Here is a 24,006-nt window from a genome sequence, read left to right as displayed (position 1 = left end):
TTTTGACAGACTGCAAAATGACCAATACAATTTAGATATATATTTATATCTTATATTACAAATATCAAGATACTCATGTTATGGCCGGCAGCAGCACAACACGGTAGTCAAGGTTCATACTAAAGTCTCTTGCCCAACATCCATGGGGTTTGTTTCTTGAACAGCTTTCCATTTATGCTTCCATTTTTCTCGCTGTTTATCTTGTTCAGGAGATGGTGATTTATCACTAGCAGAATCTACCTCCAAATCCTCCATGGCTGCAATTGGCACACGATTTACTCTAGAGGGCACTATACTTGAATGTGTTGGACTGGATGAGCTCCAGTCCCCACTAGAATCCATAGCACCCTCTGGGCTCGCTTTATCACCAGTTTCCGCATTTGGCACCCACACAGTGGTTAAATTCACGTCCCTATCTATTTCAGCGCATGTGTCCATATCTGTCGCCGGCGTACCAAACGTGGACTCCGAGATGTAAATCTCATTGCGTAAGTAGTTTGATCACCTTTTGGAGAGAGAAAACCCCCTTCGGTACATGTTGCTGGTGAACTAAGCTGTCTCTCTGGCGGCCGTGTAGCAAGTGGGGACACTGGGGACGAGATTCTACGCTGAGAGTTCGGTGACGAAGGAGTGAAAATTTGCTTCTCATTTGATAACCCTCGTATATGCCTAGGAGAGAGCGCCCTCGGAGGATGGAGTTCCATCCAAATTAAATCATCGTCCTCACTACTCTGTCTGCTATGCATACCTTGTCGATTGAGTTCTTCTGCAACGTCGTCATCACAACGCGCAATTTTCGGGCTACTAGGAAAGTGACAACTTGGTGACGAACGAGGTAGCGAAGATGATTTTCCTTTGACTTTTGCTTCACTCCGTGAATGGCTTAATGTAGGATCGTCCTGATGACTACGGGCTGCCTGCATGTCATCGGGTGAACTGAAGAGGCGCTGTTCGTGTCCACGCAAAGAATACGGGAGCAGAAGCTCATCAGGAGAAGGCGAAACTGGAGGTGTCAGGATCATGTCTTCTGGTAGGAATGCATACGAGGAGTCTGCTTCACCGCCTTTGTCATTGTCCCTGGAAAACAAAAAAACAAATCTTAATTTCATATAATTATAACTACAAAACATGCATGCTTAAATAGCTTAAATAGCAAAAAGAGGAACTGGCTTTTTACTTTAAATTGCGTATCTAAAGTATTATACTTATAATACATATGTTTTTTTATCTAATAATAACTACAAAAAAGCTAAATGCATGCTTATTATACATAGCAAGAAGGGGAAATTGGTTTTATTTGAAGATCAAGTATCTAAACTATTTGGACATACATTCTCAGAAAAAAGGTTCCAAAAGGTTTCTACTTAAACCAAAAAAAGGTTCCTGGAATATAATAACCTGTTAGAGAACCATTAGAAGATCTGCAGCCTATTTAGAAAACCAAAACGTTCCTCAGAGTGACCAAAAGTTCCTTTTATGGTCACTTTTGAGAACCAGCAAAGGGTTTGCCTGAGAGAGGACAAATAAAGATGCTTTTGGAACCTTTTTTAAAGACTGTAGGGTATGTTGGCAATACTGTTACACTGTAATAATGCTGTGTATTTCCTGCTAAACATTGGGTCATCTATGACAACTCAACCATTGAGTAAAAACCCAACACAGTTGATTTGTTCATCATAAACTGAGCTCAAAAAGAAACTTTTCATAACATTTCACAAGGTCATATCTTAAAATCCTATCCATCAAAATGAACCAAAATTACACAAGGGATTATTTTAATGCTCTACTCTAAACACAAGTCAGTAACCAAGCAGTTACCAAATGACACAACAACAAAATGCATTGACATGGAATAGCTTCTGGACCAAATTCACAGCCCAATAATTGGCACCCAGCACAAAAATTCAGTGAGAATGCGTCAAGATCCTTACACAGGTGATAATTTTCAAATAGTGGAATATTGTGGAACGGGCTGCTTTCTGCTTTTCATGCATTTTCTTCAAGAAACAGGTCTTGTTCCACATTATTCCACCTACGCACAGATTTCTTTTGCTGGGTACCAATTATTGGGCTGAGAATATGGTCCAGGAAACTGTTCCATGTCAGTGCATTTTGCTGTTGTGTCAGTCGGACAACTGCTTGGTTACTGACATGTGTTTAGAGTAGAGTATTGAAGTAATCCCTTGTGTAATTTTGGTTCATTTTGATGGACAGGATTTTAAGAAAAATTATAAGTTTCTTTTTGAGCTCAGGTTAGTTGGCACAAAGGCTTGGTAAAATTACCTATCATGATGGAGAAGGAAGCAGAGTTTTCAAATGGTTCTTAACCCCGTGAGAACTACCTGTCTATTAGCCAAAAAGAAGTTTTCATTATCAATTGGACCAATCAGCAACATTGTTAGAATAATTGCACCACACAAAAAAATTGGGGTGAATTATTTGCAAAGCTCCATTCTGATTGGTGATTAAAGTGAAGATATCATGTAATTGACCAATCAGAGGCAATGTTAGATGGGCAGGTAGTACTCAGGCGGTTAAAGTGGCATGTTCCATTACATGTGGAGCTACCCCAAGACATGTCCCCTTGGAATCAGATAGGTGAATACAGCTATAGGGAGATGTTCAAATGGGACTTTGCACAAGGTTTCCAAACCAGAGAAATCAATATTGGTTATATTTGGATAGGTTGGTTCCATCCCATAATATTGAAAGATTTTAGTCATTTAATAGAATTGAATGAAAACTTGTCCTCATTAAAAGTACAATTGAACCTACTTTTAATGGTCACATTTATATTACTCGCTGTTGTGTAGTGTAGTGAGGTGTGGTGTGGTGTGCATGTGGTGTAGTGAAGTCTAGTGTATTATGTTGAGTAATGCCAGGCCCGTACGCAGGATTTCATTTGGGGGGTGCTGATTTTGAAAAAAGTGGACTTTTTTCCAAGGGGGGCGATTTTGTGAAAAGTGGACAAAATGTGGACCTTTTTTTGTCCAAAAAGGCATAAAAACTGCTCGCAAATTCTGAAATTTGTCCCCCGCACCCCCCTGCGTATGGGCCTGAGTAATGCAGTATGAATCTCAAAAATAATGTAGCATGTGGTGATATACCCTGTTGTGTGTAGTTCTGGTGCATAGAGTGAAGCAGAGAATCACCTCCAATCGTATACTTTGATCATGAGCATTTTCCCCAAAATTTGTTTTTCTCCCATCTTCCAATCAGATAACCTAATCATGTCCATCCCCCCAAAAAACTTGACCCCATCACCTCCAATCATATACCTTGATCAGGAACATTTCCCCCAAACTTGGACCCTCCTTCCCCCTGTGACTTCTCTCTAGACAGAAGGGTCGCTAGTCCGAAGGACGAAGGTTTTCTAGTCCGAAAACCAAATTAAGTTTGTTAATCTGAAGGTTCTCTAGTCTTAATATAGAATAAGGGTTAGTGTTAGGGTTAAGGGTTTAGAGTTAGGGTTGGCAAGCCTTATTCTATATTCGGACTAGAGAACCTTATTTATTATTCGGACTAGCAAACCCTCAGACTAGAGAACCCGATATTTGGACTAGCAAACCTTTTTCAGAATTCGGACTAGCGAATGGTAAATTACGTGTTCGGACTAGCGAACCTTCGGACTAAGGAGCCTTCAGACTAGGGAACCTTCGGACTAGAGAGTTGTCGCCCTTCCCCCATCCATTCAGAAAACAAAAACATTACAGCATTTAGGGCAAACATTGCCATTTTCAGGGTTTTGCCTCAGTCTCAGACCTTTTTCTGGTTTTACCACTGTATTAGTTTTATGCACTAAATTGGCAGACTTTTTTTTGACTACAGGCCTGAAAATGAGTATTGTGTTTGATATTTTTTCTGACCATAAAAGACACTTGTACAAGAAATGAGCTTTAATAGCTTTGACTTGGCTATAAAATAATAATAAGTTTCATTGTAGATATTGGCCTACTGCTCAGCTATATCAAATTTACTTTTTTGCTTCTCTATATATCCTCTTTCTTTTCTCTTCTTTTCCGTATTCTTTTTTGTCTCTCTCTTTCTTTCCCTTTTCTTGCTCCCCATGCCTGGACAGATGTCCAACTATTTTCTCCCCTTTCTCTTCTCTTTCATCCCTTTCCCATGTTCTCTTTTATCTGATTCTCTTTCTTTCCCTACTCCCCAGTCCTTAGGACCAATGCCTCCTCTCTCCTCTCCTGTTTATTTTTATCTTTCCTTTCCTTCCCCTGTTCTCTTTCCCTCTTTCATTTTCTTGCCCTTCTCTTGCTTCCCCCAGGCCATAGGACCAAATAATGCCTCCTCTCCTTTTTACCACTTTCTTTTCTCTTTCCTCTCCTTTCCCTGTTCTCTTTTCTTCTCTTTTTCCCCCTTGGCCCCGGACAGATGACACCCTGTATCAGTACCTGGATGCTAGCACATGTGATCAATGAATGCAAATGCAGATTATAGATCATTGCAAAATATAATTCTCAACTTATTTGTTTTTATTGAATTCTTGTTCAATTTATAATCCTCTTGAGGATTATACTTTCATTTTGTTTTAGGTTTCAATGAAAGAATTATAATGAATTATAATCAGAAACAGTGTGCCAAGCCTGCTATATAAAGATATACCTGTATCCAGGTAGCAACTTTATTATTTATTTAATTTCACATAATTTGTTAGAAATATATCTAATATTATATCTGATTTATAACATTGATACATAGTAATATAACACATGAATATTTTATGTAACTCGAAATAGACTTGCTTATAACTGATAAGATTGTGACATATCCAGTGAATTTCATGTCGTTTTTACCGAATACTTATGTAGAATGGGTGAAGGATGGACTGCAAATGAATTTCTAAATAAGAGTAGATCGCCTTAGATCATTGATTTCAATAACTTTTCAGAACCATCAATTTTAAGTAAACTAGAGTCAGCCAATTCTAGACAACTCTTTTCTGCAGCTAAAATTTCTTCTTCAGTAGACAATCTTTTGAGCTAATCTTTTCTATATGACTTTTCAGAGCCACCAATTCTTCAGTAGACAATATCCAACCTATTATAAACAGCTCTTTTCAAAGCCAGTTCCGCAGTAAACAAGAGCTAACATTTTCTAAACAGCTCTTTTCAAAGCCACCAGTTCTTCAGTAGACAATATCCAACCCATTATAAACAACTCTTTTCAGAGCCATCAATTCTTCAGTAGACAATATCCAACCCATTATAAACAGCTCGTTTCAGAGCCACCAATCTTCAGTAGACAATATCCAACCCATTATAAACAGCTCTGTTCAGAGCCACAAATTCATCAGTAGACAATGGCAAACCTATTATAAACAACTCTTTCCAGAGCCATCATTTCTTCAGAAGACAATCACCAACCTATTATATGCAGCTCTTCAATATGTAAGTCAATGGCTTTCTTCAGACCCATTACTTGAGAGGTTGAAAGGAGCAGCTTTCTATATACAGCTCTTTTCAGAGCCATTATAAACAAAAGAAGCAACGTACCTAGCTGAAGTCCCAGCTCATCTTGATAAAAGCTGCAGTACCCAGCAATTTGAATAGCCTTATCATTTTATAATAAAACTATTCATGTGACTGTCTGTGGAATATTCAAGTGTCTTGATTCATATCACACATGCATAACATGTGATATTTTAGAATCAATCCTAAAAATCTGGGAGAAATAGAGGTGAACTTATTCAGTGTCATCTTATAATCTTGGCAATGAATTTCTAACTACATCCGTTTATAATCAAACCATGATCAGATCTATAGATAAAATCTGATTTGTTATCATTTGTCAGAGCATATATGAATAAGCTTTCTTTTGAGTTTGTTCTTACAGAGCAATTGATATTATAGGCTGCACAAAAGCATACACAAAGTTTAAGTTTGGGAATGTCCAGAGCATTTTAGAAAAAAGGGTTCCAAGTATGACCTAAAAGGTTCTTTAGCTGTTCTACAAAGAACTCCAAAAGTTCTGCAAATGCCAGAAAGAACTATTTTAGACATGAAAAAGTTCTGTGAAAGCCAGAAAGAACCATTTTGGGCAATATCCACAAAACCTAGCTGTCCTGGACACACGGTTGTTTGATGTGACCATTTATTAATGTTTCTAACAAATCATGAAATAATTTACATTTTAGACCTTTACAACACCAACAGCTATCACTCTAATATACACATATTTTTGTAGCTATTTTTAACTTAGATTTTCTCTTCTTTATCAAATTTGTCATCTTTTTCTGCCTTTTTGTGGTAATTTTTATCCTATAAACTGTTTGTGTGAAAATTGAGGGCGCTATTTACATGTATTTTAAATTTAATTTAGTAAATAGGCCTAATGAGTTATTCCTTTCATTTCATGATAAAAAGTAGTTAAACAATTTCTTGCTTTATGTTACTCATTTTTATGATGTTTTAATGCCCTTATACAAGTGTCTATCCCTTGTAAAGATGCAAACAAGATTTAAGATAAATAGCGCCATCACTGGTCAATTTTGCTTAAAAATGAATACAGTTCTACATGCCATCAAACAACCGTAGAACCCCTATATATAATGGCTGCCTTATCTAAGAGTGTATAGCTTGCCATTCCTCCACCTACTCAATGAGCAAGTACAGTAAAGTAGTGAAACAATCAGAAACATTGGCAAACAGATATCTGAGAGCCAAATAATGGCTGATTATCATCACACAGAAAAACTTGACAATATTCTTCAGCAACTAAAAATACAGTTCCAACTACAATTTCACCATTCATGGTTAGCATGGTTCTGAACACAAAGCGTTGACCGCAATGCCTCCATGTTGATATGCATTTTATTTTAAATGTGTAAAAAAATGTATTTAAAAAAAAAATTTGACAGAAATAATTGTTTTAAATAAAAATGTTTAAAAAACTGTGGCCTAATATCGGAAGTCAATCCGCCTATCCACTCAAAAGATATAGCATCCAGGTGAACAGAGTATTTTAGCGTAAAAATATCATAATAATGAATATGCCAGAGTAAGAGTAGCCAGAGTTTCTGACCATGGCCTACCTAGAAAGCTGAAGTCAATCAGGAGCCTATCTATCAGGGTCTTAGTTAGGATTTGTCAAGTGCCCATCATTTTCACCAAAACTGTCTGTCCAAAATTTAACCCTGAAAACATAAACCAGACCTATGCCCCTTCTAGGGTTTTAGTCAGTTCAATATAGCTATTTACCATTCCTGTCATCTGATTGTTAACAGTGGGGGCATTGTTTTAACTTCATCAAAATGAACTATGGACCGGTCATGGAAATGGAACGGTCATGTAAAGGTCCTGATCAAACTGCATAATCACAACCATGCACATCCATAATTTTAACCATGCCCTCATAGCAGTCAATATTTGTATACTATAGCCTTCATTTATTAGTCTGGTCTTGTTTTGAGTTCACAGAACTTATTTATTATATTTATAATTTAGCACATGTCACAGCCGTCCGGAGGTTCAAAAGTACATAGGTACAGATGGAGGTACGGACATTGCCATAACAGTATGCTTTGTTGTAGAGGCATAAAAACAATAAAACTAAAAAAGGTCAATTTCAAAACTCATTGCCCCAACATTAGGATTGATCAGAGTGATCTGAAATTGTTACCCACCCGGTGAGTAGGTACTATTGAGTTATTAAGTTTTTTTCCCAACATTAAAGGGAGTCTCCGGCAATCATAACATTATGCTTCATATGTCATACTGGGACGTCATTGCACTCGACAATTTCGATTGCCCGGAATTTTGAATATCGCGTGTTGAGAGACGGATGTTTTTATTCATTTTTATGGTCAATATGAGTTTGTTTTAAATAAAACCATGTGATTTGTGCTTGATAATTATTTTTTTTACGTATAAGGCATAATGTTGTGAGTGCCGGAGACACCCACCCACTACCACAGCCCTAGTATAGACTTAAAATGAATACTATAAAAGCCACAGGGGTAACAATGGGAACCCCTCTGGCTCTATCAAAATACAATGGACTAAAACCTACATTTTGGGACCAATTTTTGTTTCTTTTGCCAAATCAGTATAAAAATTGCATATAACAGCCTAAAACCTAGTTAATAGGCAAGGTCATTTGAAGCATAATTTCAGACAGTCAACTTGACAATGGATGGGGATATTGGTTTTTGTTTCTTTGTTGTTGTTTGTTTACTTTTTGTTTGCAGGATTTGGAGTCGGGGGACTCTGTAATATGCACTTATCTGAAATGATGCACTAAATAATCTAGGCAAGGAAGACAACCAAACACAACATTAAACACAGAGTAAGCTGAACTTATCTATCTTACAGGGGACAACAATACAAGATATATATAATTGACAATGTAAAGTACAGAAATGGAACCGGACAGTCATTCCGACAGGTACGGATACAAGATCCTAGAAAGCACAGTACTCAATGTCTGCGCACCATGCATCAATGGAAAGCAGAAAGATAAAGAGGAAGGGGCATAATCGCATCATTCCAGGGGGGGGGGAGAAAATGTGAACTGGTACACCAAAACAAGACTACATCTATAGAGACTCCATGCTGCAGGGGTGGGGACGTACGTCATCCAGAGACTCCATGCTGGGTGGGGACATACGTCATCCAGCAGTGGACTAAAGTGATGCATTGCATGAATCAGGCTCGGGTCACCATGGTCACACAGAGAACCAAATAAAACTCCATGACTAACAATCAGTTAGTCTTAACAAGAAATGTCTTTAAAAAGACAACGCCATGGATGAAGATCATGTTTCATAATTTTGCATTGCAAGTACTTGGAATGCTAGTAAATTTGAATGTTTGGCACAACTAACCGGGTGCGAAATATTGGCATTTACATGGCTGGAAAAACAAGTGATGCATTTTTGTCAAATAAAATAGAAATTGTCTCTGGTGTCTGCTTAATAAGAAAGGTAAGAACAGGTGTCATAATGCAGTCATATGGTACAGAAAGCAGAATGCGATATAATAGGTTTTCACTCTAACAACAAAACATGGAAGAACTACATTACTTTGCACGTACATCCAGATGCTTTAGCATTGATGCTTGTAACAACTTAGAGGGAAGATGCTCACCACAGTGGCGTAGCCAGCACTTTTTCCACAGGGGGGCAAGGAAAATTTTAGTGGGCAAACATTGACGAAAATACAAAAAGTACAAAAAAGGCCTAAAAATCTTAAACATTGGGGTGGGCACCATCCCACAGCGGGGGGAGGGGGGCAAGACTTTTCACAGGGGGAAGCTGCCCCCTTGGCCATGCCGCTGGCTCACCATATATATACTTTTGCACCTCAAAGGATGTCCTCCTACTGTCAAAGAGAATAGGGGGAACTACACATGCATTGATTCAGCATACAATTTGATCTCCTTGGGAGTTATGTTACCATGGTTACACATCATAGACTGGGTGAACAAACACCAAATAGAAAAGGTAAAAATCACATCACTACAATTATAACAGCACAATATTAGGGGCACATTGTAGTGACAAATCCTATCTTTTGGTATAATCTTTTTGGTAATAAAAAAAAAAAAAAATTTTGGTGGCAAAATGGTTCACTTCAGGTGACGAAAGTTCAAAAACCTTTGTATGCTCCCACCCCAAATATAAAAGCAGTGAAAAAAGATGGTAACTGGCAGTACTTTATCTTTTGATAACATCCAACAATAGTCCAACCAGAAGGTACCATCCAATTCTTCCTCTTCTACTACTTTTGGATCTTGGCATTTTCTCATGATCTATCCTTTATATGTGTGAAAGAATGGAAAGAATCGGGTCCCAGTAGTTGCACTATTGAGTTGCTCTAATACTCTTGCAATGTTTGTTTCTTTAACCATTGTTCATGTGTGGAAACACACTCAGGTCCTGATAGGGCTGTGCTCATGCAAATCACTCTTGTAATGTGCCCTAAATAGTGGAGTGTAGTGCTGATGACAACACAAAGTGTTACCACTCACGTTGAAATCAAAGTATATATCCCATCATGCATCAGAATGATCCCGAAGCCTTTAACCTGTTATCATTCAAAACAATATTCATGAAGAGATTTATCAGGTTGGTAGATAATTACATTTTGGAATTTTCATATTACAAAACTAAAATTTTACTCTGACCTGACAGTTTTTTATGTTTTGGACGACATATTTCTTCAGAGTGATTGGTATCCCATCACCCTCTCTGCTGCTGGTGACACAACTCCATCCTGGAGAGGGTCATACATGTGACTTAAATGGTAGCCCCCTCATCTCTATTCTTGATAGAAAATCCAGATTGATTCTCTGATGAAGCATGTACTCCCATCATACCAGAGAGGATGATGGGATAGGCCTACCAATCACTCCGAGAAGTATGTCACAAATTGGGTTTTGTAGTAAGAAAATTCCAAAATACAAAATAACATTATTAGCAATTTATTCTATTTCTAATCATACAGATGTTTCATGACTTGGTATCTGATTTGTGTGTCTATTTTTAAGAATAATAAGTTTGAATGAGTGTGTATGGTGTGAATCTAAAACTGTAAAATGGTACCACTGACTAACTCCTATAAAATAAATCACCATCCAAATGTGGTCTTAAGGGGACTACACCCATGATAAATGTGTGACTATTTTTGCATTTTTCTCAAAAACTAATAAAACACTGGTAACAAAAGTTATGTATATTATAGGGGCAAGGAATCCAGTTACTGCACTGAAATTTCAGTGACTCAAGATAAGTAGTTATTGATTTATTGATCAAATATTGGTCTTCCCTCATTTTTTACTATAAGTATAACTCCACAACTGTTGTCTGTGCTGAAATAAAATGTCCAGTGCAGTAGTTGTAGTCCTTGCCCCTATCATATACATATCTTACTTGTCACCAATGCGCTATAATTTTTGAGAAAAATGCAAAAATAGGCACAAAATTGGCCAGGGGTGTAGTACCACCTTAAGGAGCCATAAAACATCAACATAAATGTGTAAAAACTCCAGTGGAAAGTGGAATGAAAACAAAATGCTCAAAAAAATGCGCAAAAAAATGTTGTCTTTACTCTTTGTTTCAACTTAAATTTGAATGTTGCCTTGCCCCCCGCCCTTTTACCCCTTCCCTTCTGAAAAAGTCAAGGCTATGCAACTGAACCAAGGTGAAAATACTATGTGGTGAAATCGGATCATACTCCTTTAATTATAGTAAAAAACTTTAACCAGCCTGGGGAAATTTTGAAGCGCTGGCCCATATTTTGATCCTAAGGCTGGCTCTGTGGCTGGTATGCTCATCTACTTTCTCTAAGTATTTATTTGTGCAACAAGCTGGAAGCAGCATTAGGCCATGCAGACACTCAACAAATTCACCTCTCTAAACAATGAATTGGTATGGCCATTAAGAAATGAGCAATCTACTGATTTCATTTGACCAAAATACAGACTATTAAATTGGTTTCACCTGAGGTACATGCAATGTTCACCATTTGGGCGGGGTTGAATGTTATGGGGGAAAATCCTACAATTTGCTATATAGCTGGATGGGCAAGGACGATAAAGACAGACAGCACTCCATTTAGCTATCAGTCAATTCCACTCAACATAATTCTTGTCTGTCTCCTTTTCAAGCCAGTACCCAGCAAACACAGAAATATTTTATAAATGCATTTTGATTTAATTAAAAATCTTTCACCCCCCCCCCCTAGGTTGGTTTGCTAACTCAACACCCCCCCCAAGAAAATGTCACCCCTCCCACCCCCCACAAAAAACTACAAACTGGTAGTGAAGCCATTACTTGAGGAAAATGAGCAAGGAGAAAAAAAATTTGTACTCCCCTCCAAGCTCGCCAAATTTCAGGCGAGGGTGGAAAAAAATAGGGGTGAACAATGTTGTTGCATTTTCTGTTGGCAAAAATGACCCCTGTCCATATAGATGCCCAAAGGATTTACACAGACGATGCTGCTTTCTCTTTTTTCTATCAAATTTCCTTTCTCTTTTCATCTTTTCTTTTATCCTTACATTATCTCCTTTCTTCTTCTTTTTTCTTCATTCTCTCCTCTCTTCTTCTTTTTTCTTCATTCTCTCCTCTCCTCCCTCACTCTCCTTCATCCGTCCTTTATTCAATACGGAGTGCTGTCATTTTAACCTTATTATTGTATCCCTTCCTATGATATCCCTAGGGCAGTCACACTGTTGCTTTACCAGTCTGCTACATACATTATACATAACTACTCTCTTAAGACTCAAGTTGTGTTTTGGAGTAACATTGTCTATTTTATATTCAACTTCAACAGGGTTTGTTGTTCTCTGGTCTATATCAACTTACATGTAGCATTTAAAGGTACATTGTAAGATCTGCTTCCTCATTTATTTCACAAAATTGCTGATTTGAACACAAATGTTTGTTGATATGCTAAAAAATACTAACCATCCCGCATACTGCAAAATACTACAGCACCAAGCCTACTAGCATGCAGCCATCCCAAGTGGTGCAATGACTGAAATTCACCCCATATATATGAGCGGTTTTGTTAGTCAGGCCAGAGAAACATGGTGTTGCAGGCATTGGTAACCATAAAGAAATGGCAACCCACCATAAGAATGGTAAAAATGAGACAAATAGGTGATATAGTACATATAGCTATTGAGAAGGTGTGTTTGTCATGTATTCATGATAAAAAAAATGTGTTTTCATCATGTACTTGTTACATCAAATTTGATTTATTATTTGCTCTTATGCTTTTAAGGAAAATTAGAATTCATGTTTTCTTTACACCTGCATATGACTACATAATGTCATAGTTGTTATAAATTGATCTTTTGAGCCAATATTGTTCGTTCAAGGGAATATACTCATCAACTACTCATTTCCGATTTTTTTCCCTCCTCCAAACATCATCAGTTGAAGTTAATTGCAAATCTATCAATATCAATTTTCTTTTAATTTATCAAAAATTCCTGATTGGAATTCAATTGATACATACCTTGACAGGCATCAAATAAAGAAAAAAGAAAAATTTCAGTCGATCATCCTTTTCATACCATCTTTGTCATTTTAATGATACAGGAAATGAACTTTAAGGTAGGTAGTCTGAATTTTTCATATTGTGTTCTATATCTTATACTGAGGCCTACCCTTAAAGAGGAAGTCCCATCAGAGCAGTTCTTCTGGGGTGAACCTGCCTGGTTATCAAATTAATCAGTGACAAAGTTATCTCTGAATTTGACAGGTGCTAATTGATGCAATAACATTAAACATCAATTGCACATGTCAAATTCATTACCCTAATCACTGATTAATTTGACAATCTATTTTCAAAAATGTGTCTTCATCATGTACTTGTTACACTAAATTTGATTTATTATTTTCTCTTAGACCAGTCTTGTGCTTTTATGGGAAATTGGAATTCATGTTTTCTTTACACCTGCATTTGACATTATCATAGTTGTTATAAATTGAACTTTTGAGCCAATTTTGTTCTTTCAAAGGAATATACTCATGAACTACTTATTTCCATTTGTCCCTCCTCCAAACATCGTCAGCTTAAGTTAATTACAAATCTATCAATATCAATTTCAACTTAATTCATCAAAAATTCCTGATTGGATTTCAGTTGATACATAGATCTTGACAGGCATCAAATAAATAACAAGAAAAATTTCAGTAAATCATCCTTTTCATGTCATGGTCATTTTAATGATACAGGAAATGAACTTCAATGTGTATAGTCTGTATAGGTATACCTCGAGTCAGTAAAGTAAAATCACATTTTGAGAGTTTCTCAAAAGTTGTTAATTTTAGGAATCTGTTATACTTATAGTTGGATTCCTTGCATCATTTCCTTTCCTAAAAGGTATCTTTTTATGTACTTCTCATCATAACATTAAGAGATACATAATTGACTCGAGGAAGGTGTATAAAAAGCAGTGACTTATTACAGTGCACTATGCACAGGCACAACCCTAGACATTGATCCACAAGCCTCAGCACACTTTACAGGTTTTCGCTGACCACTACGGCCCCACATCATTCTATAAACCATTAAACATCAATACAGGGACTTGCAGCTAAGAAGCGCACACCCTAGACATTCCACAATAGACCATCACAGACAGGATCAGCTCCCCGAGTTTTGTACGGGTTACAACGAGACAATTAGCAATAAGTTCCTTGTCCAGGAGAATTTCAAGCTTCCACAATTATTTCCGCGATTAAGGCTGTGGTAAACCCACCATATTGGATGGGGACCAATACAGTGTACCCTTAGCATTTATTGGAAAATGGCCAAATTTATTGAGTATTTCAAAGGTTTATTTCAACTTTGTGCATATGACACTTGGCACATATATCACAACTGAACTCTAAACACATATTCAGCAGTGAAATAGCCAGGGGCTGCCCCTGTGAGAAATCTTTCCTCCCACTTGCCCTACCCCTGTAGGTATGCTGGTTGCCCTAATATTTAAGACTTGCCTTGCCCCCCAGAACAAAATGTCTCTTATAAGCTTTCAAGCAACCTCTTGCATCATCTTTACATCATTATAAATAGTAATCATGAAATGCAATTGCTGACACAAATGAAGTCAAATTAATCTTGATGTGTTGAAATTACCATGGCTTCCCCGTTTAGGCCTATAGCAACAACTAATTAATAATTAAAAAAAAAAGGCTTCAGAAACATTTTCATGGCAGTGCATTTCCTTTTCATGATACAATTAAATCCTACTGGTGATTAATAAATTAGTCTTGATAGATTTTAATTAATTACCTCTCTCTGCTGACATGAGCATAGGCCCTAGATACACATCCGATAAAATTTCTCGTCTGCTTTTAAACACCTTATTCATGTCAGCCATTTTTGTTGACTGATAACAATAATGAAATTGAATCGTTGATTAATCAGGTTGAAATTGGTCTTGATAGACATGTCATTATTTTAACCATTAATTCATTCAGGACATAATTTTTAGAAAGAAAATGCCGATATAAATTCAATATTCGATCAATCTTGGTATTAATGCACCTTGTTGCGGTACCCGACTCTCAGACATCAATGTATAATTTGATTTGGGGACAGAAGCGGATGTACAATATATGTATTAATAAGTCAGTAAAAGACAGACATTAATTTATCATTCTATTTGTCTTCAATACCCTTGATGCACAACTTTTATCCGGATCTGTTTTTCCTGTCTCTTTCTGATTTATCTTATCTTCTCTCTCTCATTTTGTTTCCTTTTATTTTATTCCTACACATGAAAAAATTGTATTATGGTGCCTGTCCTAGATGGAAGTCTCTGCAGCGATCTACCAAGACACTATTCCACAATAGATTTATCATACCACTACTATCTCTGCAGCGATCTCGACTGAGATCTTCTCCTATAACATCTAGCATATCAATTTCTTCGCAGCTTGTAAGCTTGACAGTAACACATTCCTCACTTTATACATCAAAGTTGTGAATCAGACATCTGGGTATGGCAACTTGTGCCTGGCCGAAGTTCCGTCAGCGTTATCTCCTAGATGTCAGTTTATTTAGCATTTTAATTACCTCAACCTCCTGTACAATATTCACTTTGACAAAGAGTTGCTCAGTGACAGCACAATCGATATGGGGGTATGGGAACAAAAACTTGGTTGCCCCTTCACTGAACAAAAACATCATTGAAAATCTTTAGCAAATTTTGCCAGATTTGCATTCTCTAGACTATCACCCCTCCCCATATTTCCCCCACTCTATATCTAATCCCCCTCCGCCCCCAAAAAAATCTGAGTGCAGGACTGGTCTTGCAAATCTGATCTGCATGACCGCTCAAACCAATAGAGGCTGTCAGCATGACGTCATATGCCACCATCTTGTGGGTACACACTGAGATGGTCGTTCGATCTCCCATATGCGTGAACAGCAAAATCACTGTGTCAATGCGTGGTAACAGCTGCGTGGCAAGCTGCGCCTTACGCGTAGTGTCTGACACATGAACATGCATATCATTTGTACCCACAAGATGGCGAAAGGCTGACGGCATATTGTAGATTGTAGACAAGATACCATCACAGCATCACCATCTGCTGAAGATGCTTGTCGAACTAGTGAAAACATCCCAGGTGAGCGAAAAATAGTGTATGATTTATTTAATGTAGTCATTGTAATGTGTAAAGAAAAATGAAGAAATGTCATTATTGAATATGATGGATATGAGACTCAACCTGCTTGATCGTATCACGTATTATAACCAATCAAAATAGAGGTTTTAGATTTTTAAGTAATGTTTAGCCCTACTGACTATATTTACTATAATATCTCTGATTGACTCAAATTGTACAAGGTGTCCCAGAATGATTTATACCGTGTTTGAACAAAATATCAAAATATATAGTCAACAGTGTATCTAATCTTAATAAGTGCAATACAATGCCACACATGTCTCCTACTTATTCTGTGACTTTCATGGAAATAGCTTGATTCGTTTTCGCGTGACATTGCTGTTACTGAAAATGGACAAAAACGGCATGTGTGTAATTTACAGTGCAAAGGCATCATAACACATGGATCCTTTATTACCATCGTCCAGCCGCACTGTGTAATATATTGGAGAAATCCTACATTCTTTTATAGGAAATACACCAAATTTGGCACAGATGTAGAGCTTACAATGCTAAATAATTCTTGATATGGAATTAAGTGAAACATTTCAATATGACATCAGATATTTAGGTTGAAAAACATACTTTTTATGTGATTTTTACCACAATTTTTATCCAAAAATGTCATTATTACAGAGGATATAACTCCCTCAAGCATCCTCCGCAGTAAAATTTTATCTTCTTCATCATATAGCTGTGGGTTTGCCAATATACTTTGGACATAAATGTATGCTATGACACTAAGGACGAACCTTCTCTATGCTTTTATGAAAACTCCATCTCTGCCGGCATTTCAAATGATGAAACTCACACACCGCAATAATTGGCTTCAAAACTGCCACCAAATAAAGAATAGTTTAAGGTCACTCAAGCATAGCAAATCCCTTATTCCATACAAGGATTGCTTCATAACATCATAAATAAACGATAGATATCGACTATTTAGTAGAAGTAAGAACAGGACACAACAAATATACTGCATAACATTTTCCAAATAACTTTTACAGATTTTCAAAATAGGTTGATTTGTCAAAACTTGGAATTCACCATTTTTACGCAATCCTCTCTAACTTCTACTAGAAACGCCCAATTTTTAAATCTAAAAAATCTGACAAAGCTAAATATATGTAAAACTTAAAATGCAAAACAATATGACCAATAGAAATGCCGTTCACACCTAAAAATTCCTTCTTTCCCGGTATAAATCATTCTGGGACACCCTGTATTATACATGATAGAGCCCTCCTTTAAACCAATCAAAATAGTTCTTTAAGAACAGAAGTTGTTGATTTATCCAGCACCAGCAATGCCCATGGAGTTATTGAATATGAAAAACAAAAATGCCAGGTCCTACACGTAATGAAATAATGGTTTGTATGAGGAAGCTCTCTTGGAAGTCAACAGGATAATGCTGCCCATCAGCTCTGCTGTGTTCCAGTAAAAAATTATTATTTATGTAAATCTGAAAAGATGTCTTTTCCTTTTTTTATCAACACACTGAGATAAATATCAAAACTTTATGATGTAGGATAAGCAACATAAGTTGCTGAAGGCACATGTCTTTTACATATCTGATGATTCAGGTAGACCTGATTAGCATATAAGGGAGGTACCTTTTAGATCAAATCCTACTTAGGGGTATCTTTCAGGTACAATCGTGTTTAGGGGGCAAAAGTTGCTAAACTGCACTCCCTGTTAAGAAGTGTACTATTTTGCACAAAAGGGCAAATCCTGTTGGGCATATATTTTGAAAATCTCTGGTCACGGATGTGTACACTGTGAAACTTGAGTGGCTCCCTGGGACAACGCTTTGATATCACTGCCACATCAATGATATGTTTTGTGGCATCCAGGGTAAGGGTATAGAATGGTACCCCTGTCTGAAGTGTCAAAAATGTTGCAAATAAGAGGGTATGAACAGTCTATTTCATCTGATAACAAATTATTATTTGACACTCATCAAGATCAATAACATCAGTTTGAAAAAAGGCTTAGCGACATCATAGTCGAAAGCTCACGTAAGTGAACATTTTTGTTGTGAGAACAGTCATAAATTCATCAATATAAATTATTATTATATTATATTATTATATTATTATCTGATTATGATAACTAATCATCTCTATTTTGGGACCCTCAAAGACAGCACCTAGGACATGCACCCTTGTTCCCTCCTAGCTCTGCCCTAATGTTGTTTTTAAATAGTGTACTTATTAAACTGGGCTTCAATTCATGAAACTAACCTTAAGAAAAAATAGCACTATTTGTATATCATACACAGAATTTGTTAAAAATTTTTGTGCATATAAAAGGGTATATATATATATATATATGACACAGAGTCGTTGTGTCGAAAGCTCACGTAAGTGAACAATTTTAGTTGTGTGTATCGGTTTAAACTCTACCAATATATATGTTGTTGATGTTGTTATGATAAAAAGTATGTTTGTCCACGGATGTTTCATTACATAATGGTTGAAATATTATTATTTGTATACAGGCCCGTACGCAGGGGGGTGAGACCCCCCCCCCAATTTGGAAAAGTATACAAAAAGTCCCAAAATTTCAGAATTTGTGAGGAGCGTAGGTTTTTTACGCTTTTTTGGAGAAAAAAGGTCCAAATTTTGGGAAGAAAGTCCACTCTTCACAAAAATGCCCCTCCCCCTTGGAAACTAGAAACGTCACGGTTTTCGACGCAAGGCGTCGAATGGGATGCCTCCACCATGCGGTGATTTAAATGTGTGCAAATCCATTTTTAGTAATTTGACCTCAGATGACCTCTGGGTGACTCCGGATGACTCCAAAATGACATGCCAAAAATTTGGCTCTAAATGCTAACTGTACCCACCAAGTTTCATGCCCATACGACCAATTTGATCAATTAGACGACCCCTGGGTGACCCCGAAATGACCATCCAAAAATTTGGCTCTAAATGTTGACTGTACTTACCAAGTTTCAAGCGAGCTTCAGACTCCGTATTGTATGTACAATATTGTATGTACAATACTTTTAAATGACGATCAAAAAGTATTACACGTGCAATAAATATACGTGCCACAACTAGTTGAATCAGATTAAATAACGCGCTATAACCCTGACGGTTCATTGTTTGCTAAATCAGCGAGGACACCAGAAAATCTATGCAAGATAAATTTCTACTGCTGCTGATGAAAAATCCTAGAGTGCGTTTTGAGGTTTTTTCTGCACTTTACCAGTAGGCCTAATAAATTAATAAAAAAATAAAAATCAAATAAAGATTTAGGGCGAATGCTTTTACTCACTGCTCATCTGATCCACTTTCCCAGGAAACTAAATACCCGATGCTCCTTAGTTTTTCCCTGACTTTCCAGACATAATTATGAGTAAACATCAAATTTAATGTTTACAAAACAATCAAATATATATACATTCGTTTGCATTTTGTACATAAATATTAATATTAATAATGTACAAACATTAAAAAAGGTGGGCCTAAGAGTATGTTTATCTTTAATCATATACTAATTCCGCCATGCCCAAACATATTTTATATGAAATCGTGTAATGGCACCCAAATTCCAATAGAATATAAAAACAAATTTGTTATCAAATACACTAGGCCTATACATTGTATTACAGGAATTTAATAGATGGTGCATTTTAATAAATAAATAGATTAACACGGGTAATGGACGATAAATATTTGGCAATACCGGATTTACCACAGAGCCAGTGGACAAAGAAATTAATTACACTGAGAAAATGAAAGCAAGGACATTTGGTGTTCAAAGTATTGTTTTAGAATGCGAAGGAGTCCTAAATGTTATCCTGGCCCAGGACACTGATTAATGTAAATTCGACCCATAGTTATTTTATCTACTTTTGCCAGCATTCAACATGTTCAATGTGATTTGTGCCTATTTTTGATACAATTCTGAAATCTGACGTATCAATGTTGTATCGTCCACAAACTATGATCCGAGACTATTTCATTTGACACGGTTGTATGGATTTAAAAAGATCGGTCCTATAATAGATATCGATTAGAGAATTACAGCAAGAGGCTTTGAGGATGCCGTAATCCTCTTGACAATCAACCAATCAGAGAGACATATTTCAGAATTATGTTCGTATAGTTGAAACTCTTTCAACTATGAAATATATATTTCAAGCAATCTCGTTTCACATTAACACGTTTATGGATGTATTGGGATGATCATAAGTAGGTCTATAACATACACCATCATAACATGCCTCAACGATATCAACATGTAAAAAGCTGTTGCAAATTCATAACACAACGTGTTTTAATGTATAATGTTATATGCCAAAACTTTAAAAAACAATAAAAATATCAGTATCAATCAAATCAAAACCAGAATAAATACATAGGCCTACAAATAATACTTAAGAAACTGACTAAATCAATATATGACTAAATGTCAGTATAAATGAATCGCTAAATCAATTAATCAATCAGTAATCAATCAATCAATAAATAAACAAATAAATAAATAAACAAAAAGGCCTAAATAAATAAATCTATAAATAAATAAATAAGAACTGAATGTGCCATTTATATTATTATTACAATTTTAATATTATTAATATCGTTAGTATTAATAGGCCTTTTAATATTAATATCAATCAACCAATGAATCAATAAATAAATAAACAAATAAATAAATAAATAAACAAATAGGCCTAAATAAATAAATCTATAAATAAATAAATAAGAACTGAATAAGCCATTTATATTATTATTACAATTTTAATATTATTAATATCGTTAGTATTAATAGGCCTTTTAATATTAAGTACAGTTGAATACAAAAAGACATAAAAAGATGTTCATCATTCTGTGCACGAACACTCACTAAATTTACCACTCTTAGAAATTTGGCAACTACCTATCAATTAAGCAACCAATGATTGTAGCACAATATATATTTTCCCGGTACATACTATTTATTGCATGTGTAATACTTTTTGACGTCACGAAAAGTATTGTACATACAATATTGTACGTACAATACAGAGTCTGAAGCGCGCTTCATGCCCATACAACCAATTTTATCGATTTGACCTTAGATGACCCCTTGGTGACCCGATATGACCATCCAAAATTTGGCTCTAAATGTTGACTATACCTACCAAGTTTCATGCCCATATGACAATTTTTAGTAATTTGAACTCAGATGACCCTGGGTGACCTCAGATGACCCCGAAATGACCTTCCAAAACTTTGGCTCTAAATGTTGACTGTACCCACCAAGTTTCATGCCCATACGACAGTTTTTAGTAATTTGACCTTAGATGACCCATGGGTGACCCTGGATGACCCCAAAATGACCTTCCAAAAAAACCTTCTAAATGTTGACTGTACCCACCAAGTTTCATGCCCATAAGACAATATTTAGTAATTTGACCTCAAATGACCTTTGACCTCAGTATATGACCTTGAACCCCACCCAAAAAAAAAGTAGCCAGAGTTTTTGACCATGACCCACCTATACTGAAAATCTGAAGTCAATCCGCCCATCCATGCCTGAGAAACAGCATCCGGACGGAAGGACGGACATTGCAAAAACAGTATGCCTCGCGGTGGAGGCATAAAAAGTCCATTTCTTCAAAATCAGCATCCCCAAATGAAATCCTGCCTACGGGCCTGTTTGTATACATGTACGCTCATAAAGTCCAAATTGAAAATATTTGCTAGCTCTGGGCAATTCTTGTTCATCAAATCATATACATGATAAATATAATCCGGCATGATCATGTAGCTTTACAATTCTGACACGATAACAAATTGGCCACTTGAAAGTCAATTATCATCCCTTCTTTGATGAAAAATAGCCATTCTATGCATGCCAACAATACCCTTAAGACTGACAAAGGAAAACACAACACTAGTCATCTAACATTAATATCGGACATAGTCTGAAATGTTGTCTAATAACAAATTATCCATGCAAAACTTTGTGACACCTACCCTTGTTTACTGGCAGCAGTTGCAGCGGCTGCTGCCCTCAAGTTGATTAAATAATCCAAGGCTTCGGGATCAATTTCATGCGTTATTCTCAGCACATTGTCCAGTAGTTCGCCTGGTACCTGGGGAGGTAAACAAATGGTAGCGATGGTTACAATAGTGTGTCATGTTATACAACTTAGACGATAAAAGCTGATAAACAACAGAAATTTTTCTTTTTATTAGGGACCGTTCACAAACACTTGTAAGGGGGGCCTGATGCAAAAAAATTTAATCGCGAAAATTTTTCGGGCGCCCCCTTTACAGACCTCGAAAATTTTAGGGCCCCCCCTTTTGACATTAAATTATGGGTCAACCCCATAGAAAAGCATATAAACTCAAGTTTTTTCAGGAAAATTTGTGGTCATTTTTTCAGGGCCCCCCTTAGGAGGGTCAAAAAATATATCATTAAATTTATAAAATTTACTTCGAGGACTGTTATATCTCAAAAATGTGAAAAATATCAAATTTTATTAATTTGTCATAAAATTTGTATTATATCGTGATTTTCATAAAATGAAAATTATTTGATATCAGAAAGACATTCTTCGTATTCAGAATGCAATTCGATGGGTCTGATGTGCTCCCATGTCCCACAAAAAATACTGTCGAAACGCTCAAAACACTCATTCCAGTTCCCTTAAAGGGTACAGGCATGTAATATTCCAATTTATGTGTGTCCCATGATTAATTGGTTGCTGAGATAATTGGATACATTAATTATGGACACCAGACTATCATTTATTAACTTGAAGTTGGTCACAGATGCATGATTTTGGTATCATTAGACATATTGGCTTACAATGTGCACATTGGTAGCTATTGGTTTCATATGCTTCTCTTAATTCCATATACTTGGGAGATAAGCCCAGGCATCACATCAATCATTTTGAAAGCTTTTCTAATAGACCACCATTACACGAAAGTGATGCCAAAAGCACATCATCTGGATATCAGAAGAAACCGACTGCTATCAGAATTTTGAAACGTGGCAAAACAGTTTTTACTGACCCTAATTTTGGTTTTCATTTAAAAGGGTTTTTTATTTCCCTCTTGTGAAAATTCTATAGTTTGAATGCAATAATGCTTAAATTGACAATTCTAAATAGCTTAGAACATGAATATCTTTAATATTAGCTACTATATACCTACATGTAATTCTCTTTAAGAACAATCTAACTGTCCAACCTCCCCCTTTATACCCTATTGACTTATTTGGCTATGGACAGCCATCCATTTTTAATTTGGTCAATGTGATAATGGTATTATGTATATCATGTTTGAATTCATATTTGGTTGATAGATTTCATTCTTTTTTTATAGGCACAACTGCTAACAAATAACTTGGGATTATTTTCCTAGTTCATTTTGCTGGGCTATATTTTGGACGTGTGATAGAAAACACTGAGGCACATTTTGCATAACCTAAAATATGACATGATCAAGGGGAATGAGTCACATGTAGGCAATTTCAACTAGAAGTTTTTTACATCATTTTAGGGCAGTTTGATGCAAACCCCATCAAAATCGGACATCTGGTTACCAAGTTATGAGCAATTTATCAATGGCTGAAAACAATATAAAACAAAAGAATTTGAACTCTATTTTTGCAAATATCTCAAAAACAATATTAGCGACATCCGACTGAATCCCCTTGATCATGTCACAGACGCTAGCACACCAAAAATGGATTATGCAGTTACAGTGCTCTAAATTTAACATGCTTTTATGTCAAAAACTTCTCACATGCGAATGCGACATGTTGCAATCTTGTATTATTGATTGTAATGTTTTCTTTATCCTCATGATATAGTAATGTTTTCTTGATTTCTTTACTGCCAATAAAGCAACATGTTGCTT

At 36.2% G+C, this 24,006-nt stretch overlaps 1 protein-coding gene across 1 annotated transcript in view; it reads right to left on the bottom strand.

Moving 5' to 3' along the window:
- Positions 1 to 296: 296 nt before the first annotated feature.
- Positions 297 to 24,006, bottom strand: part of LOC140160497 (uncharacterized) — a 317,603-nt gene continuing 293,893 nt past the window's right edge. Inside the window, 2 exon segments of the mRNA XM_072183731.1 lie at positions 297 to 1,077; positions 22,111 to 22,229. Coding sequence (XP_072039832.1) covers positions 417 to 1,077; positions 22,111 to 22,229 — 780 coding nt within the window. The 3' untranslated portion in view covers positions 297 to 416.

This window comes from Amphiura filiformis, chromosome 9 (genome assembly GCF_039555335.1).
Source record: "Amphiura filiformis chromosome 9, Afil_fr2py, whole genome shotgun sequence".
In the NCBI taxonomy this organism is placed as follows: Eukaryota; Metazoa; Echinodermata; class Ophiuroidea; order Amphilepidida; family Amphiuridae; genus Amphiura; species Amphiura filiformis.
This window is presented reverse-complemented; position numbering and strand designations above follow the sequence as displayed.